Consider the following 20,665-nt stretch of genomic DNA (forward strand, 5'->3'; position numbering starts at 1 on the left):
CACAAAAGTATATTGGAAAAAGTGAAGTAGACAAGAAGGCTGTTATAAAAAAATATGCTAAGAAATATATAAAAAGTATATTCCTTAGAAGTTACTGGGAAAGAAGCATAATGATAAAGTTAGTGGAAAACACGTATATAAATCTCAAACCAAAAGATTTTCAAATTAGACATCACTATCATTTTGACATATTAAAACTATATCCAGTTTCTACTTGCCAGGATAAGACTGAATACAGAAGTGTTGAAAAATTTCTGATCATGTACGTGTGCTTGAGAATGTTCAATGCAACACTGCTTGCAATAATAAAAAAAATTAGAAATAACCTTATTGTCTACTAATAAGGATTTAAATAATGTCCCATTATTGGATGACATTATACAGATACTTTAAAAAGTAAGGTTACCAATGTGCTCTGACTTAGAATCTTGTTGAATATTATTCATTTAAGCAGAATATATATTGTGTTCTATGTATGTATGTACAATGACAAATACTGTTAGGTGAAAAAAAGTAATTTTCAACAAAAACATCTGTATGATATGATCCCATGGTTTTATTTAAAACCAAAAGAGAGAGAAACAGAGACAGAGAGAGAGATTGCACAAATTTTAAAAAGTTGTTAACATTGGTTACATCAGAAGAGGGATGAGGAAGAATTTTCACTTTATACTTCTGCAACATCCTAGTTTTTTTTTTTTTACAATGTCCCTGCATTTCTTTTATAAGCAGAAAAATCCCAATAAAATTAAATTCTAAAAATGTAATTTAGAGGAATACCTGCTGAAACTGTTTCACTTAATAATTTCATCTCCAGTTCATATTTTGTGGCTTCAGATTCTTCCTGGACAGAACTCTACAGAGAACACAAGGACAGATGCGTGTGATCGTCAGTGTCTGCTGCAGCCCAGATTCACTCTCTTCCTGTTCCAGTTCCCACTAGATTTCTGCTACCTTAATTCCAGGGCCTCAGATGGACACTTGCTCTGGCCTAAAACTGGATTCAAAAACAATATTTAAAAAATTAATTTAAATGAGAGCCCATCTCCACAGAACCTCACAAGGGCAGGAGCTAGCCTGCTCAGATTCTTTGCTGAAAACCCCTAAGTGTAAAATAGAGAGACTAGGAAGCAATGCAAGCTATAAAAATTTTGTATTTGCATTTTGGTTTTAGCCAAGTTTTAGATTTTGCTTGATTTTGGCAATAAACTCTCTGATAGACTAATTCCAAAGCCTGCTTTTGGGTAAGCCTCTGAGGGGAATTAAAGATGCTATGTACCAAGTGATGTAGAAGATATCATTACATCCTGGTGTAGTAAAAAGAATACTACAAAAAGAGGACATAGGAATTTATATTTAAATCTGCCACTAACTTACCTTTGTGACCTTGAGCAAGTCATTTAACCATTATGGACCTCAAATGCCTGATCTAACAACCCATTTGGTATGTAACTGTGTGCCAGACATATTATACCTCTTGTAAACAATCCTAAGAGATAGCTATTATTTTCATTTTACAAAGAAGGGAACTGAAGCTTAGGGAGATGACTGGTCTAAGGGTCAAACAAAATAATAAAAGTAAAGAATTTTGTACGCTGTAAAGTACTAGATAAATGCAGTATTATGAAAATTTGGTATGTGTGTGCTAATATTTGCAAACTGGATCACATCCAGCAAACTCCATTTGATCTCAAATACCACCTGTACTTTTCTACAGCAATAAAATAACCTTATATCGGAATTCTAGTCAGAAGCTTAATGCCAGTTCATCCCACCATGCCTCTCACCCTCATCCACCATACAAAGCCAAGTCCCCCTTAGTAAATTATCTTTTCCCTACTCTCATCACGATATTGCCCTGTATCTTCCTCTTGACCAGTTTTAACACTATGCATTCTCTGCCAGCTCTTTCCATCAGGCCTCTGACACTTCTCACTTATTAACTCATTCATTCAAAGAATTTTTATTGAGTGCCTAAATTGTACAGGCATCCGTAGATGCTAGAAGCAAAAGGAAAGAAAAGACAAGGTCCCTGACTTAAGGAGCTGCCAGTCTATTAGGAAAGCAGGCAAACGAATAGGCATAATACCATTCGTGGGTGCTGTAGTGTAGTAAGGGGTCCACAATAGAACAGAAAGGAAGAAGAGTTAATTCTGTGGGAAAAATAGTCTGTGGGTGGTGAAAAAAGGAAACGCTACCCAAAGGTGGTAAAGTTTGAACTAAATCTTGAAAGATAATTAGGTCTTCCCCAAAATGGTGGGAGGGAATTTTAATGAGTGAAGGCAGAAAGGTATGAAGCAAAACAGGGTTACAAGCACCCCTGAGTAGTCAGGCATGGTTGGAATGAGACAGGCTGGGAGGGTGTAAAGATTTGAAGCTGGAGAGAGGCAGGCCAGCCTGTGGAGAGCTTTGGATGCCACTCTAAAGACCAGAACTTCCTCTGTGGGTAAAAGAGGGCCCCAAAAAGATTTTTACTAGGAAAGTAACATGAAGAAATTTGCATTTGGAAAGAGTATTCTGGTGCCCACCTGATGAATGTATTGCTTTGTAAAGAGTAAGAAGTGCAAGGTAAGAGGATCAGGGCCTAACTCAAGATAGAAGCAATCAGGACCATTAGAAGGAGCATATGTGAGAGATGATAAGGAAGTAAATCAACATAACTTGGATGGCAACTGGATATAGAAGTAAGGCAACGGACAGGCAAAGACTGATTTACAGATGCTTGGCTTAGGTAATAAGATGGATGGTGGTAACAATTACCAAGAAAAGAAAAGGAAGAATAGGTTTGGGGAAAAAAAGTAGTGAATTTGATTGTGGATATGTTCCATTTGAGGTGCCCATGGAACATCTAGGCAGCCTTTGATATTATCTACCATTAAAAAGCCAGTTGCATTTCTTTCTTACAGGAAGGATTTTCTCCAACAATAATATCAAAGATGTCAAACCAACAAGTGAGTCAGCCTTTCCAATTCACATCTTCAAAGAGTTGAGAATTCTTCAGCATGTAGATCAAACTGGTTTTCTACCTTGCAGGGAGTCCAAGAATTTAGACTTTCTCAACAGAACGTTCCCCTTAATAACCACAGTACTTCAGTATGCAACAACAAGAATTTATCAGTGTCCGTATTATCACATAAGAGAATAATCTTGTATTTAAGTCAACACATTGCCTTTATATAATTCATAATTTTTATAATTCTATGTTACTCTTTAGTTCAATTGACTCTTTTTGAAGTTAGACTTCTGGAGGAAGGAAGCAATGGGTCAATTTACATTCTGATGCAAGTTCCTTAATCTTAATAACTATTCTAGAATGTTTTCCTGTCATTGCAGCTAGCACATACTCCTGCACAATAATTAAACTCCAAACCACATTTATTGATACTATAAGCCTTCATAGTTTTATACATTCTAAAACTCCTTGTGTTTGTTGGCAATGTAACCGAAAGAAAATACTTCTTTCTTCATATTGATATCATGTTTATATCTGCTAATGAAAAGTCCTCTTTCATCATAATTGTTTTAGAAATTTTTCCATGTATTTTTTTTCTTCTAGCTAAACTTTAATAGTGTTTTGTCAAGTCTCAACAGTTACCAACTGGAATTTTTATTTGAATTGCACTAAATTTATAGATTTATAATAAATCTATCTAAAAAATAACATTTCTTAAAACTGTTTGCCTGGAAATGTTGACAGAGTATGAAGCAGAGAAGGTAGTTAAAGTATAACTTTTCAATGACACCTTGGTTCAACAGGTATAGGAATTGGCTTATAACAGGGAAGAACTTCACAGAACACAAGCAATTTTTCATTGTAACTTGATTAATGTACAGTTATTGTAGTGTGGAAATTCTTTTAATATATGTGTAATTTGAATTTGATACAAAAACATAACCTGGGTCATGAATAAGATCATGGAAACAGACTAGAAATTCCAGAAACAGATCTCAGGATCCACTTGGGAATTTAGCATATGGCATTTCAGATCAATAGAAAAAGCCTACGTTTATATGGTAAGTGTTTTGAGACAGCTGGCTAAAATCTGAAATAAAATAAATTTAGATTCTCCCCATTTTACACTAAAATAAATTCCAGATGGATAAAAGATTTAAATGTGAAGGCATAACTAAACCAATCAAAAGCCACAAAAATCATGAAAATATTAGAAGAGAACATGGGAGACTTGATATCAATAATTATCAATGGGGCTTCCCTGGTGACACAGTGGTTGGGAGTCTGCCTGCCAATGCAGGGGACACGGGTTCGCGCCCTGGTCTGGGAAGATCCCACATGCCGCGGAGCAACTGGGCCCGCGAGCCACAATTACTGAGCCTGCGCGTCTGGAGCCTGTGCTCTGCAACAAGAGAGGCCGTGATAGTGAGAGGCCCATGCACCGCGATGAAGAGTGACCCCCGCTTGCCACAACTAGAGAAAGCCCTCGCACAGAAATGAAGACCCAACACAGCCATAAATAAATAAATTTAAAAAATTATCAATGAAATAGGTGATCTTGATATTGGACATCCGCAAAATGTCAGTACTGAATACTGTACAGATTTGATAGAATGTCTTGAATTTTACTGTCCGTCAAGAGAATATCTACACAAAGGAAGTTCATTGATCTGAAATCCAATGTTTTCATCATCAAAAGATAATTTAACTACAGGTTCAGAATAAAGTGTTGGAATTGGCTCTTGATAAGGAATTGAAGATGACTTTTGAAAATTCAGCATCGTATGCTTCATTTTGTACAAAAGGTAAGAATGGTTACCCTGAGTGGGCCGAAGCCTCATTCATTCCTGTGGCTTTAATACCATCTATAGGCCGTTGGTTCCCAAATCCATGCTAGTGGTGATCTTCAGACCACATACACTGTGCTGCTCCACAGACTGGAAAGACACAGTCCACACACACACGGTGGCTGGATCTGATCTTCCTCAGAACTCCTGATTCACGTTTGCCTACTTGACATTTCCATTTGTGTGTTCCACACTTACCATGTCCCCACCCAAATCCTCTGGTTTCTGTCACTCTCAACCAATTCAGCCCATACCTGTCCATCTCAGTAAATTGCGCTACCATCTTCTTAATTCCCCAAATCAAAACTCAGCAGGATTTGTTTATTTTACCTCCCAAACATATCCAGCTTTCCATGTCTCTTACTACCACCTTTGTCCGAGCCACCATGACTTCTCATGCCTTTCTAGTACTACTGAACTCAATACCATGCTACTACTCTGGCCCCTCACAATTTTTTAATCTACGTAATGGCCAGAATAACCTTTCAAGGTGATAAATCATGCCATTCTCATACTTAGAGCCCTCTAATGCCTTCCTACTGCATTTACAATAAAATCTTAACTTCTTCTTCTGGCCGACAAAGCCCTGCTTCACCTCGCTTCTGCTTTTCTCTCTGACGTCATCACATGTCACTCTCCTCTTTGCCCACTGTACCTCAGTCCACTGGCCTTCTTCCTGGGCTTCACTCCTGTCTTATGACCTTTGCAGTAATTTTACCCTCAGATCAGAATATTTCTACCCTAATAATTACATAGCTGATTCCTTCTGGTCATTTGGGTTTCAGCTTAAATAATAACTCATCATACAAGCCCTCCCTAAACACCCAATCTAGTTACCACCCTGATTAATTCTGTGCACGCCATTTATTAGTATCTGCTATTTTCCAGTTTTTTCTTATTTATTGTTGGTTTCTCCTGACTTGCAAGTAAATTGCGAGAGCAGGAATCTCATTTGTCCTTTACCACTGCCCTCTGAGGGCCAGAACAGTGCCTGGCATATAGAGGTAGGCATTCAATAAATATTTGCTGAATGAGTAAAGAAATAAGAACAAGGTCCAGGCTATGACCGGGGAAACAGGCTGAAGTAAGTCTGTAGGAAGTTAAAGGGTGATGAATGCTAACGCTAGGTTTTGCATGTCGGTTATCCTCATAGATTTTTAATTTACCCATGATGATGCCAAGAAGTCCCTGAATCTCTAAAGCTATTTATTTCATGCCTCCACACTTTTCCCTCTGAGCAGAACAATTTCCTTTCCTTCCCATCTCAACTCCTCCATGCCTATCAAAAGATTTAGCTCAAAGGTTACCTCATCAGAGAAGACTTCCGGTCTGTTCATTCTGTTTTTTTTTTTTTTTAAATTCATTTTGATCTCTTAACTCCCATGCCTAATATCTCTCATTGCAAACATCAAAACGTACGGTAACTGTTACACTTATCCACAATCATGTCAAATTCCTCATAAAAGGCACTTAGTAAATTTTATATTTCATATGTGTGTTATATATTATATATACTCATATTTATATTAAATATATAATACATATACACTCATATTTATGTTAAATCTGGTATCTGCTTATTTATTTTTGGCCGCACTGGGTCTGTGTTGCTGTGCGGGGCTTTCTCTAGTTGCAGCGAGTTGGGGCTACTTTCCTTGTGGTGCGCAGGCTCCTCGTTGCAATGGCTTCTCTTGTTGCGGAGCACGGGCTCTAGGCACGCGGGCTCAGTAGTTGTAGCTCTAGAGTGCATGGGCTCTAGAGTGCAGGCTCAGTAGTTGTGGCGCATGGGCTTAGTTACTCCGCAGCATGTAGGATCTTCCCGGACCAGGCCTTGAACCCACGTCCCCTGCATTGGCAGGTGGATTCTTAACCACTGCGCCACCAGGGAAGCCCGATAAAGACTAGTTTTAACTTGAACTTTAAAAAGTTCAAAGGTCCATTATATCATGCATGCCCCTTAGATCACCAAACTATTTCTGAAGATAATTATTATTTTTAAAAAGCAACATTTCTCATATTTTGCTACACTGAAATTAGACTTTTCGAAAAATTTTCTAAGATATATTAATTGGAAAGACAGTATTAGCCAATACTAACATTATTGTAAATATTATTATTACACATTTAAATGAACTAAAATATGGTATTAAGAGCCCTCTAGTGGCAAAATTCTTAATAGATCCATGAAAAAGAAAGACAATTTGGACCATCTTCTAAACCTAAGAGATTTAATTTTTAAACTAACAAAGTACTAAATACTTGGTATTTGTAATCACATCACATATCAAGCATAATTCAAGTATTTTGGGCCATAGATCCTGCATTATTATACTAATATTTGCCTTGCAATCAGCCTCCAAATTTATTAAAAAGATACAAGAAATGTAATATTATATTACAATATGCCAACCTAAAATTATAAAAATAAGCAGCTTATCCTAAAGAAAAAATTTTAAAAATAGAGAAATCTCTTCCTCTAAAGCCAAAACACAGTAAATTTGCCTACTGATCCTACAGATAGTCCCTAATTTACACACACTCACACAAACACATATACACATACACATACAAGTTAAATTTCATCAATTTATATGCCAGTTTAAAAAATGTATACCATATTTTACCATACCAAGAAAACAGTGTTATGAGTGACATTTAAGGTTATGATAGTTTCTATTTTGCCGTGATTATAAAGGAATACAAATCTCACCACTGCCCATAAATATTGCTTCACATTCTGAGTTCCAACCGGACTGCAAGAAGCACACTTCTCCTGAGGCCGCTGTGGGGTTGGAAGTGAAGCCTTCCTATCACCACCTGTACTAGGCCAGATCACCCCAGGGCACAACTGCTGAGGAGAGGGTCCCAAGAATCCCTACTGACAAGCTTGTAGATTCCCTAAAGTGACAGAAATGGTTCCCAGCACACCCAACTGGAACTGAGAGTCTTAAGTGTCTCAAAAACACAGGATAATTTTAATGTGGGGACTGGTTGAATTCTTTGATACGAGTGATTGTTCTTACACAGGTTGTTCACAACAAATCAGACTCAAGTTAGGGCCTACGTTTAATCACTTAACCGTCCATTCATTCGCTTATTCCTTCATTCATTCAATAAACATTTATCGAAATTCTATCGCGTACCAGGCCCTGTGCTTACTGTAAATATGAAATCTATCCTTATCCTCCTAAATGATTCATATCCTAAATATGAATATCCTTATCCTCGTCCTCGAGATCATAATTCAGTGTTTAAATTAAGAATTTTAATAATTAAACAGAATGATAAAAGCATAGTAAAGATACATCTAATTTAGCCTGAAAATAAGGGGAGAACTTTGTGGAGGTAAAATTGGAAGTGATAAAATAAAATTTATATTTTAAAGCAGGACAAGAAAATTTAAGCATAACATATTCCCTGCCTGTATTGGGCCCTCCCTAACGTACAATGTGCATCTGAGTTATACATTAGCCAGACATCCTCAAAGGTGGGAACGCCTGCCACAAAGATCAATGTTTTTATCCTTTCTTCTCATGTCAGCAAAGTAACTTCTTAGATTAGCATTCTTTCACAACTCTGTAAGGGGTCACGGTGATTTACTGCTCACTTTGTACATGCTTACCTGGATTATGTATCTTTGGTGAACTTTATGTAAAATGTCAGTGTGTGATTTTGATGTACAATCCTTTGTCTTGAAAATGTATATGACTGTGCCTTCGACTTCTAACAAGTGGAACAGTTCTCAGACCTCCTGAGAGTCTGTCTCCCAGGTTATAATTCTCAGTTTGGCTCAAATAAAATTCTATTTTTTCTTCTTAACTTGATTGTTAATTGAATTTTTGTCAACAAAGGTTAAGTCTTAAAAGACAAGTAGATGTTAGGTAAAGTGGATGAGGATGACGGGAGGAAGGGAATTTCACAAGGACAGAATATTTATTGAAAATTCAAACAATATAGAACTGTAAAGAGAATAAAATATCACTGATAGTATATCATCATCCCATCCTTCTCACACTCCCTCCCCGCCGCTCCAAGATAGCCACTGTTTGGATAAGCAGGCTGCCAGATTGTTTTCTACGATTTCACAAATAAGTATTTTTTTTCCCTTACAAAAACAGAACCCTATTGCAAATATAGTTTTGTATCTTGAAAAAAATATCTTAACAATGCATCTTAGGTATTTTCCCATATAAAAGTATATACGTTCTAGTCCAAGATGGCGATGTAGGAATATCCTGAAGCCACCTCCTCCCACAAACACATTCAATCTACAGCTGCATACGGAACAATTTTCTCTGAAAAAACCCCGAAAACTAGCTGAGTGACTCCTACACATCGGGTGAATGGGAAAAAGCCCATACAGAAGCAGGTAGGAGAGGCTGGGACACAATCTCGCCATAAACCCACCCCTGTACAGCAAATCACAATCAGGAGGGAACTTACAAACATGAGCTTCTCCCCAAGGAACAAAGAGTTTGAACTGCACGTCAGGCCTCAACTTTTAAGACTTGCACCTGAGAAACTAGCCCCCAAAACATCTAGCTCTGAAAGTCAAGAGGGCTTGCTTCCACCAGACCCAGAAGGCTATGCAAACTGAGAAGAAGTTTTTAAAAGGCCCCTGTGTGCAGACTCACCTGCCCCAGGGCCCAGGGCAGAGGTGGCCAACTGAAAAGCAACCCGACTTTCTGTGAAAGAGGCTTATTTGATTATCTTAAGGCGTAGGCCTGAGGGGTAGGCATCTACTATTTAACACACAGCTAGGGGGCCTACTGAATTACTCTCCAAAAACAAGAGGCCAGCAGGTACCATATCTTTGTGCTCTCCTTCTATTTTGGCCCAGATCACCAGGATCTCCCAAAAAGGAGCTTGTATCACCCAGCGGACACCTCTTGCTCACCTGTCTCTGGTGGCCGGTGGGGCTCACATTCACAGGTCCCAGGGACTGAAACAAATGAAGAAAGAGCTCTTAACTGGCTACCACCCCCAGGGCACAGCAGAGAGGCGACACACCCAGGAGCTCAGTCTTTCTGTGAAAGAGGCCTATTAGTTTATCTTCATAGCTGTGGCTTGAGGGGTAGGCTTCTAACTGAACACACATCTAAGGGCCCACTGTAATCTTCCCTAGAGACCTCAGAAGGAAGGCACTATCTCTCTTGAGCACCAGTGTTTCCCAGGGGAAGCTTCTACATGTGTCTGGTGCCCTGGTTTCTACATTTGGTACCCTGGTTTTGCTGGCGGCTGCCCAGGGCCTGGCCCTTGATTGCCTGGTTCTGGTGGCCAGCAGAGCTTGCATTCATGAGTTCAACAGGATGGTAGCAAAGAAAGAAACAGTTCTTAACTGGCTATCACCTCAAGGCTCAGCTCAGAGGGAGCAGAAGATCCCAGAAGACTATCTCCCAGTCCTCCCCTGAAAGATGCATACTTGTACACTTTAAAATTTGTTGCTTGAAGGTCTGGCTTCCAATCAGCCTGGACCTAGGTGTTCACTGAGCTCCTCCTTCCTTTTGGGACACTGACAGGTCTTGGCACAGCCTCAACAATTGGGAGCCACTAAAAATAAAGTAGGTGCTTGGACAATCACAAAGAATTGAGAGACAACCAAGGTAGTGTTGAAGGATATATTTCATCTCCTACACTAGACTACTCCTTCAATACTGGGAGAGGTGGCTGTTTTATCTAACCAATACAGAGAGTCAAGAAAAGTGAAGAAACAGACGAATATATTCCAAACAAAAGAACAAGATAAAACCTCAGAAAAAGACCTTAGTGAAACAGATGAGTGATTTACCTGATAAAGATCTCAGAACAATGGTTGTAGAGATGCTAACTGAGCCTAGGAGAAGAATAAAGGAACATACTGAGAATTTCAACAAAGATAAAATATAAGAATGTACCAAATAGAAGTCACAGAGCCAAAGAATACAATAACTGAACTGAAAAGTACAATAGAGAAATTCAATAGCAGATTAGATAAAGCTAGACAAAACGATCTGAGAACTCACAGACAAGGCAGTAGAACTCACCCAAGCAAAAAGAAAAATGAAAGATAGCTTAAGAGACTTATGGAACAACATCAAGCAGACCAACATTTGCATTATGGGGGTCCCAGAAGGAGAAGAGAGAGACAAGGGGGCAGAAAACTTATTTGAAAAATAATGGATGAAAACTTCCCAACCTGGGGAAGGAAACAGACATTCAGATCCAGGAAGCTCAGAGAGTACCAAAAAAGATAAATTCAAAGAAACCCACACGCAGACATTTTATAATTAAAGTGTCAAAAGTTAAAGACAAGGAAGAATCTTAAAAAACATCAGGAGAAAAGCAACTTTTTACATACAAGGGAACCCCCATAAGATTACCAGTATATTTTTCAGCAGAAAATTTACAGGCCAGAAGGGAGTGGCATAATGTATTCAATAAGCTAAAAGAAAAAAAACAAACAAACACAAAAACCGAAGCAAGAATACTCTACCCGTCAGTGTTTTCATACAGACTTGAAGAACAGAAAAAGAGTTTTCCAGACAAGCAAAAGCTAAAGGAGTTCATCATCACTAGACCAGTCTTACAAGAAATGTTAAAGGGACTTCTTTAAACTGAAATGAAAGGGTGCTAATTAGTAACAGGAAAACATATGAAAGTATAAAGAAAAATATATGTAAAATTCAGAATAATGTTGTAAAAATGGTGGGTTAATCACTTATAAAGCTAGTATGAATGTTAAAAGACAAAGTAGTAAAAATAAATATAACTACAATATTTTGTTGAGAATAACACAAGATAAAAATATGTAAATTATGACATCAAAAACATAAAACGTGGTGGGGGGTAAAAGTGTAGAGCTTTAGAATACATTCAAACTTAAATTGCTATCAATTTAAAATAGATTGTTATAAATATAAGTTGTTTTATGTAAGTCTTGTGGTAACCACAAAGCAAAAAACCTATTGTAAATACACAAAAGACAAAGATAAAAGAATCTAAGCATACCAGTACAGAAAATCATCAAATCGCAAAGAAAGAGAACAAGAAAAGAAGAAAGGAACAGAGGAATTACAAAACATCCAGAAAACAATGACCACAATGGCAGTAGGTATATACCTATCAATAAATACCTTAAATGTACATGGGGTAAATTCTCCAATCAAAAGACACAGACTGGCTGAATGGATAAAAACACAAGACCCAGCAATGTGCTGCCTGTAAGAGACTCACTTTAAATATAAAGACACACAGACTGCAAGTGAAAGGATAAAAAGGGATATTCTATGCAAACAGAAACCAAAAGAAAGCTGGGGCAGCTATACTTTTATCGCCAAAAATAGACTTTAAGAAAAAGGGTGTAATAAAAGACAAAGAAGGTCATTACATAATGATAAAGGAGTTAATCTAATAAAAGAATATAACATTTGTAAATATTCACACACCCAACATAGGAGCACCTAATACATATAGCAAACAGACATAAAGGGAGAAACAGAAAGCAATACAATAGTAGTAGGAGACTTTAACACCCTACTTTCATCAATGGATAGATCATCCAGACAGAAACCAGTAAGAAAACATTGGCCTTAAACAACACATTAGACAAGATAGACTTAACAGACATGTACAGAATATTTCATCCAAAAGCAACAGAATACCCTTCTTTCTCAAGTGCACATGGAACATTCTCCAGGGTAGATCATATGTTAGGCCACAGAACAAATCTTAATAAATTTAAGAAAACTGGAATCATATCAAGCATCTTTTCGGATGCTTGATATGATTCATACCAACAATGGTATGAAACTAGAATACAGTTACAAGAAAAACACTAGAAAATTCACAAACATGTGGGGCTTAAACAACATGCTACTGGACAACCAACAGGTCAAAGAAGAAATCAAAAAAATATCTCGAGACAAATGAAAATGGAAATATAAAATATATCAAAACTTACGGGATAAGGCTGTAAGAGGCTTAAGAGGCTGTAAGACAGAATTTCACAGCGATAAATGCCTACATCAAGAAACAAAAAAGATCTATAAACTACCTAACTTTACACCTCAAGAAACTAGAAAAACAACAAATGAGGGCTTCCCTGGTGGTGCAGTGGTTGAGAGTCCGCCTGCCGATGCGGGTGACGCGGGTCCGTGCCCCGGTCCGGGAGGATCCCACATGCCGCGGAGCGGCTGGTTCCGTGAACCATGGCTGCTGAACCTGCGCGTCTGGAGCCTGTGCTCCGCGATGGGAGAGGCCACAGCAGTGAGAGGCCTGCGTACCGCAAAAAAAAAAAAAAAAAAAAAAAAAGAACGAAGGAAGCCCAAAATTAGTAGAAGGAAGGAAATAACAAAGATCAGAGCAGAAATAAATGAAATAGAGACTAAAAAGACCACAAAAAGATCAATAAAACTAAGAGCTTTTTTTTTGGCAAAGATAAACAAAATTGACAAAGCTTTAGGCAGATTTACAAAGAAAAACCCTAACCCTAACTCGTAACCCAGGCCCTCCACCCAAACCCAAACCCCAAACCTAATCCCTGGCTCATACCTATAACCTTACCTGTACTATAAACCCTAACTTGACCTTAACCAAAAAGCCATAAAGTCATATAACCATATAGCTATAGTCATAAACCATAACCATAACCAGAAATTGAAACCAGAACCATAATCCATAAATTATAACCAGAAACTGAAATCAGAACCACAAACCATAATTGATAACCAGAAACAATATACATAACCAGAAACCACATCCATAAGCCATCAACCATAACCATTAACTATAACCATAACTAAAATATAAACCATAAATTATAAACCATATACTATAACCATAAACTCTAACCTTAACCCAGCCCCAGGTCAGCTCCCATACCAGCCCCAGCCCTAGCCTTAGTCTGCTAAACCAGCTGTTCCTAACCTTTCTGGCACCAGGGACCGGTTTCGTGGAAGACAATTTTTCCATGGACGGGAAGGGGAAGGGGGGCGGGGGGGGATGGTTCAGGCGGTAATGCAAGCACTGGGGAGCAATGGCAAGAGGCAGATGAAGCCTGGCTTGCTTACCTGCCGCTCACCTCCTGCTGTGCAGCCGGTTCCTAACAGGCAGCAGACCAGTAGCAGTCCGTGGCCCGCGGGTTGGGGACCCCTGCTCTGAACCACTGACACCAACCCCAATCTAATCAAATCATACAAAGACATTATAAAAAGAAAACTACAGATCAACACTCCTTCTAAATATAGATGTAAGAATCCTTCACAATAGACATATGAAACCAACAGCATATTGAAAAGATTATGCACCAAAAGCAAGTGTCTCTACACCAGAAATTCCAGGTTGTTAATATACTGAACCAAGCGATGTTATAGATTATTAAATTAAAACCATGTAGTGTAATACATGACAATTATTGCATGATCATGTAACTTGATGCAGAAAAAGCTTTAAACAAATGCAAGTGCAATTTCATCATATAAACACAAAAGTAGGAGGAAAAGGACATTCATTCGATATGATACAAAGCATTAGACAAAACACACAGGAATATCATGCTCAATGTTGAGGACTGAAAGGTTTATTCCTGAATTCAGGAACAAGGCCACGTTGTTGGCTTTCACCATTGTTACAATATGGTACTGGAAATTCTACCCAGAGCAATGAGGAAAAACATAAAAGGCATCCACATATGAAAGGAGAAAGTAAAACCATATCTATTCACAGACACAGATGACAGCATCTTACATATATGTTTCCAAAGAATCAACAGAAAAATTATTTGAGCTAGTCAACTAATATCAGCAAAGTTAGAGGACAAAATATCAATACACAAAAATCTGTTTATTTGTATGTACTAGCAATGAATATTCTCAAAAGGAATTTAAGAAGACAGTTACATTTTAAATAATGTCAACACCAATAAAATACTTAGGAATAGATTTAATCAAGGTGCAAGACTGTACACTGAAAATCATAAAACATAGCTGAAAGGAATGAAAGAAAACCTAAATAATGTGAAGACATCCCATGGTGACGGAAAGACTTAATATTGTTAAGGTGGTAATAGTACATAATGCGGTCTACAGATTCAATGTGATTCCTATGAAAATTCCTGAAGGCTTTTGGGAAGAAATACACAAGCTTATCCTAACATTCATATGAAATTTCAAGGGACCCCAAAGAGCCAAAACAATCTCAAAAATCAAAGTTGGAGGCTCACGCTTCCCAATTTCACATGTTAGTACACAGCAACAGTAAATAAAACATTGTGATAGCGGCATAGAGATATACATATAGATCAGTGGAATTGAATGGAAAACTGAGAAATAAACACATCCATCTATAGTCAATTGACTTTTGACAAGGGTGGAAAACATTAAACTGGGGAAAGAATGATCTTGTCAACAGATGGTGCTAGGCAACTGGCTATCTATGTACCGAGGGATGAAATTGGACTCTTACCTCATACCACATACAAAAATTAACTCAAAATAGACAAAAGGCTTAGTCAGCCCTCCATATATGTGGGTTCTGCATCCACAAATTCAACCAATTGTGGATCAAAAATATTCCAAAAAATAATTCTAGAAGGTTACAAAATGAAAAACTTGAATTTGCCTTGCTGGTAACTATTTACGTAGCATTTACAACATATTTACAACTATTTATATAACATTTACATTGTATTAGGTATTATAAGTAATCTTGAGATGATTTAAAGTATATGGGAATATGTGTGTAGGATATATGCAAATATTATGCTATTTTATATAAGGGACTTGACCATCTGTGAATTTTGGTATCCACAGGGAAGTCCTGGAACCATTCCTTCATGGATACCGAGGAATGACTGTATAAACTCTAGAAGAAAACATGGGGATAAATCTTCATGACCTTGGATTTAGCAATGGTTTCTTAGATCTGACACCAAGGCACAGGCAATGAAAGAAAAAAATAGATAAATTGGATTTTCTCAAAATTAAAAACTTTTGTGCATCAAAAGACACTATCCAGAAAGTGGAAGAAAGCCCACAGAATGGAAGAAAATATTTGCACATTTTAATAGATCTGGTAAAAGTCTGTTAACCAGAATATATCAAGAACTTTTACAACTCATCAACAAAAGACAAAGAAGCCAATTTTTTAAATGGACAAAGGACTTGAATAGACCTTTCTCCAGATGAGACATACACATGGTCCACAAGCACATGAAAAGATGTCAGATAGTAAAAATGGTGTGAGGCCATGGGCAATTATTAGGGTGGTAGCCTCTACAAAACTTCAAGGTGTTTGGATGAGGATAGCTACAATGACAAGTGCCACGTGGTTAACGGAGGAGTATCTGATGAGTGATTTTAAGTCTGTTTGGTGCAAACAGATTAAGCTGGTTATAATTATTCCTCATAAGGATAATATAAGGGATGGATCCACTATGTAGTTTAAGGGGTTTAGGATTATTGTGATTTGTAGTATACCATAGCCACCAAGTTTGAGTAGTACAGCTGCAAGAACTACAGATCTGGAAGTGGGAATTCTACATGCCCCTTTGGCCATCAGAGGTGTAATCTGTAGAGGGGCATTTTTTACTGTAAAAGCTATCATGCATGCTAATCAGAGGAAAATATTGAATCAAGAGTTAGGTATTGTTTGGGCTCAGTACTGGATTATTACAAAGTTTAATGAACCTATAATATTTTGGATATATACTAGAGCAACTAGAAGTGGAAAAGATCATACTAGTGCGTAAAATAAAAAGTAAATTCCTGCAGTGAGTAGTTCTGTTTGGTTTCCTCAGCAAGAGAGAGTAATTAATGCTGGGACTAGTGTTTTTTCGAATAAGAATAGAATCAAATCAATCCTGTGGCAGTGAAAGTTATAATTAGGAATATCTGTAGCATAAATAGTATAGTGATATATAGGGGCAGTGATTTGAGCTAGTGATTCTTTAGATAGGAGGAATTGGCTGGCTATGAGTATTAGTGATGAGTCATGTCAAAGTAAAAGTGCTGATAGAGAATCAGAGAAGATTAATGAAAAGTTAAGGCTGTTGTCATTAAATTGGTTAAGAAGGAATATGCTAATAAAACTAGTAAACTGAAAGTGGTGGTATTAATTCAAATTATATATTTTTAATAATCATATTAGTGGTATTAATATAATAGGTGGCATAATAATTTTTAAAATTGGAGAAGGTTGAGATCTTGTACATAATCAATATCATAGCTGTTTGATACTATTACTAGCAGGGATAATCCTAGTGCGGCTTTGCAGGCTGTGAAAACTGGTAAGATGATGGGTCTTATGCTAGCTAGAGGGAAATGGATGTCTAGGGTTGCCATAATGAATAATGATATTATTCCTTCCAGAAATAGTAGGGAGGATATTAAGTGGAATTGGTATGTTAATACTCCCTAAGGGAAACTGTAAATGCTAGAATATTTACGTAGACAAAAGGAACTTGATAATTATGAATTTAATCATAATTTAATGAGCCAAAATACTTTGCTTTAATTTAAACTATCATATTTGGTCCACTCTAACCCCTTTTGAGTCCGCTTGTAGGCTAAACGTATTGCTAGGAGTAGCGCTATAATGAGTATTGTTATTAGATTGTTTGTTTGGGACGCTGAAGGTAGGGGCAGAAGGATCATTTCTAGGTCAAAGAGGAGAACCATAATGGACACTGAAAAATTTTATGAAAAAGCGTAGGCATGCTGATCCTATAGTGTCAAATCCACATTTGTAAGGACTTGATTTTTCTGTGTGTTTAGTTGGGGAAGTTAGAATGTGATAAATACAAGTAATGAAACTTTTTTGGATGATGTCATCATTGATACATTGTTAGGATGTTGGTTAATAAGCCCAAGGGTAATAAAAATGTTGAGTTTAAATGGAATCATATGACTAGACCAGATGCTCTGTGAGGGGCTGAGAGGGCTCCTGTAAGAGGTCAGGGGCTGGGATTTACTATATGGAATGCATGGGTTTGGTGGGTCATTATGTGTCATTGTGTAGGCAGAGGCTTACTAGCAGGGTGCATATGTAAGCTTGAATAAGGGCTGCTGCAAATTCAAGGATCGTTGTGTAGAATGAGAATAACAAATGTAATGAAGGCTGTGGTAGGGATAATGCTTATTAGGGCCAGGGTTGCCCCTTCAATTAAATAAATTAATAGATGGCCAGCTGTGATATTAGTCATTAGTCATACAGCTAGGGCCATTGGTTGGACAAATAAGCCAACAGTTTCAATAATTACTAGCACAGGGAAAAGAGAAATTGGTGTTCCTTGTGGTAGAAAGTGGGCTAGAGATGCTTTTGTTTTATGGTGGAAGCATAATTACAGTTCCTGCTCATAAAGGGACTGCTATTGCCAAATCTATTGCAAGTTGTGTGGTGGTGTAATGAATGTGGTTGAGACCACTATTTATATTATAAACGAAAATTACCTCAAAATGGATTAAACATTTGAACATAGATCTGAAACCACAAAACTCCTAAAAGAAGACATAGGTGGGGTAAATTCCTTGACATCAGTCTTGGCGATGATTTTTTGGATTTGACACCAAAAGCAAATATAACAAAAGCAAAAATAAACAAGTGGGACAACATCGAACTAGAAAGCTTCTACACAGCAGAAGAAACAACTGACAAAATGAAAAGGCAACCTACCAAATGTGAGAAAATATTTGCAAATCAAATATCTGATAAGAAGTTAATATTCAAAATGCATAAAGAACTCATACAACTCAATAGCAAAAATGGGGCTTCCCTGGTGGTGCAGTGGTTAAGAATCTGCCTGCCAATGCAGGGGACACAGGTTTGATCTCTGGTCCGGGAGGGTCCCACATGCCATGGAGCAAATAAGCCCGTGCTCCACAACCACTGAGCCTGAGCTCTGAAGCCTGTAAGCCACAACTACTCAGCCCGTACGCCTGGAGCCTGTGCTCTGCAACAAGAGAAGCCACCACACTGAGAATCCCGTGCACCACAATGAGAAGTGGCCCCCACTCGCTGCAACTAGAGAAAGCCCGCGCACAGCAATGAAGACCCAATGCAGCCAGACAAACAAACAAACAAAAAGCAAAATGCCCAACATTCCAAATAAAAAATGGGCAGAGGATATGAATAGACATTTTTCAAAGGAAGACATACAGATGGCCAAAAGGCACATGAAAAGGTGCTCAACATCACTAGTCATCAGGGAAATGCAAATCAAAACCACAATGAAATATCACCTGTTAGAACAGCTATTATCAAAAAGACAAGAAATAAGTGCTGGTGAGAATGTGGAGAAAAGGGAATCCTTGTGCACTGTTGGTGGGAATGTAAAATGGTGCAGCCACTATGGAAAACATTATGGAGTTTCTTCAAAACAATTAAAAATAAAACTACCATATGATCCAGCAATTCCACTTTTGGATATTTATCTGAAGGAAACAAAAATACTAACTCGAAAAGATGTATGTACCTCCATGTTCACTGCAGCGCTATTCACAATAGCCAAGACATGGAAGCAATGTAAGAGTTCATCAATGGATGAATGGATAAAGAAAATGTGATATATAGAGATAATGGAATAATATTCAGCCATAAAAAATACGGAAATCTTGCCATTTGAGACAACATGGTGGACCCTGAGGGATTATGCTACGTGAAACGTCAGACAGAGAAAGACAAATACCATATGACCTCACTTTTTTGTGGAATCTAAAAAAAAACAAGTGAACTCAGATACAGGGAACAGATTGGTGGTTGCCAGTCTCAGGGGTGGAGGTGGACAAAATGGGTGAAGGTGGCCAAAAGGTACAAACCTCCGGTTATAAATAAATAAATTCTTGGGTTGAAATGTACAACATGGTGACTATAGTCAATAATACTGTATTTTATATTTGAAAGTTGGTAAGAGAGATCTTAAAAGTTCTCATCATAAGAAAAGAACTGCAGCTATATGTGATGATGAATGTTAACTCAACTTATTATGGGGATTATTTCACAGTATATAGAAATATCAAATCATTGTGTTGTACACCTGAAACTAATATAATGCCGTATGTCAGGTATATCCCAATAAAAGTTTTTTTAATTAAAAAAAGGATATAAAGTCTATATCATCATTTTGAAAGGCTACTACTTGACTGGATATTTTATAACTAATCTGTGGACTATATTCGCTAATACAAAAAAACTTCAATGAACATTGTAGCATTCATTTTTATTTACTTGTTCTATTATTTCATAATAATAAATCACTAAAATTAAAATCACTAATAGGTACATTTGCATAGTACCAAATTTCCCTTAAGACTGTACAAATTTTTTAACAACAGTATGTGAAAACGCCTGCAACCTCTCATGCTCAATCTGATAAGAAGTGATACAATGTCGGTTCGAATTTGATTATTTATTTGGTTATTTTTTCATATTTTTATTGACTAGTTGCATTTCTCTTCTCATCTGTCTACTCAAGCCCTTTGCCTAATTTTATATTAGGAAATTGTCTTACCAATTTGTATGAGTTCTTTTTTTTTTTATACAGCAGGTTCTTATTAGTCATCAATTTTATACACATCAGTGTATACACATACACTGATGTGTATACATGTCAATCCCAATCGCCCAATTCATCACACCACCACCACCACACCCGTTTTCCCCCCTTGGTGTCCATACATTTGCTCTCTACATCTGTGTCTCAATTTCTGCCCTGCAAACCAGTTCATCTGTACCATTTTTCTAGGTTCCACATATATGCGTTAATATACGATATTTGTTTTTCTTTCTGACTTACTTCACTCTGTATGACAGTCTCTAGATCCATCCATGTCTCAACAAATGACCTAATTTCGTTCCTTTTTATGGCCGAGTAATATTCCATTATATATACGTA

At 37.4% G+C, this 20,665-nt stretch overlaps 1 protein-coding gene across 2 annotated transcripts in view; it reads right to left on the minus strand.

The window, feature by feature from the left end:
- Positions 1-20,665, minus strand: part of DNAI7 (dynein axonemal intermediate chain 7) — a 74,307-nt gene that overhangs the window by 12,575 nt on the left and 41,067 nt on the right. Inside the window, exon 10 of one of the 2 annotated variants that reach the window (XM_060024455.1) lies at positions 781-856. The exons of the other annotated variant lie outside the window; for it this stretch is intronic. Coding sequence (XP_059880438.1) covers positions 781-856 — 76 coding nt within the window. The remainder of the gene's footprint in view (positions 1-780; positions 857-20,665) is intronic. 2 annotated transcript variants of the gene reach the window in all.

This window comes from Delphinus delphis, chromosome 11, assembly GCF_949987515.2.
Source record: "Delphinus delphis chromosome 11, mDelDel1.2, whole genome shotgun sequence".
NCBI classification, from domain to species: Eukaryota; Metazoa; Chordata; class Mammalia; order Artiodactyla; family Delphinidae; genus Delphinus; species Delphinus delphis.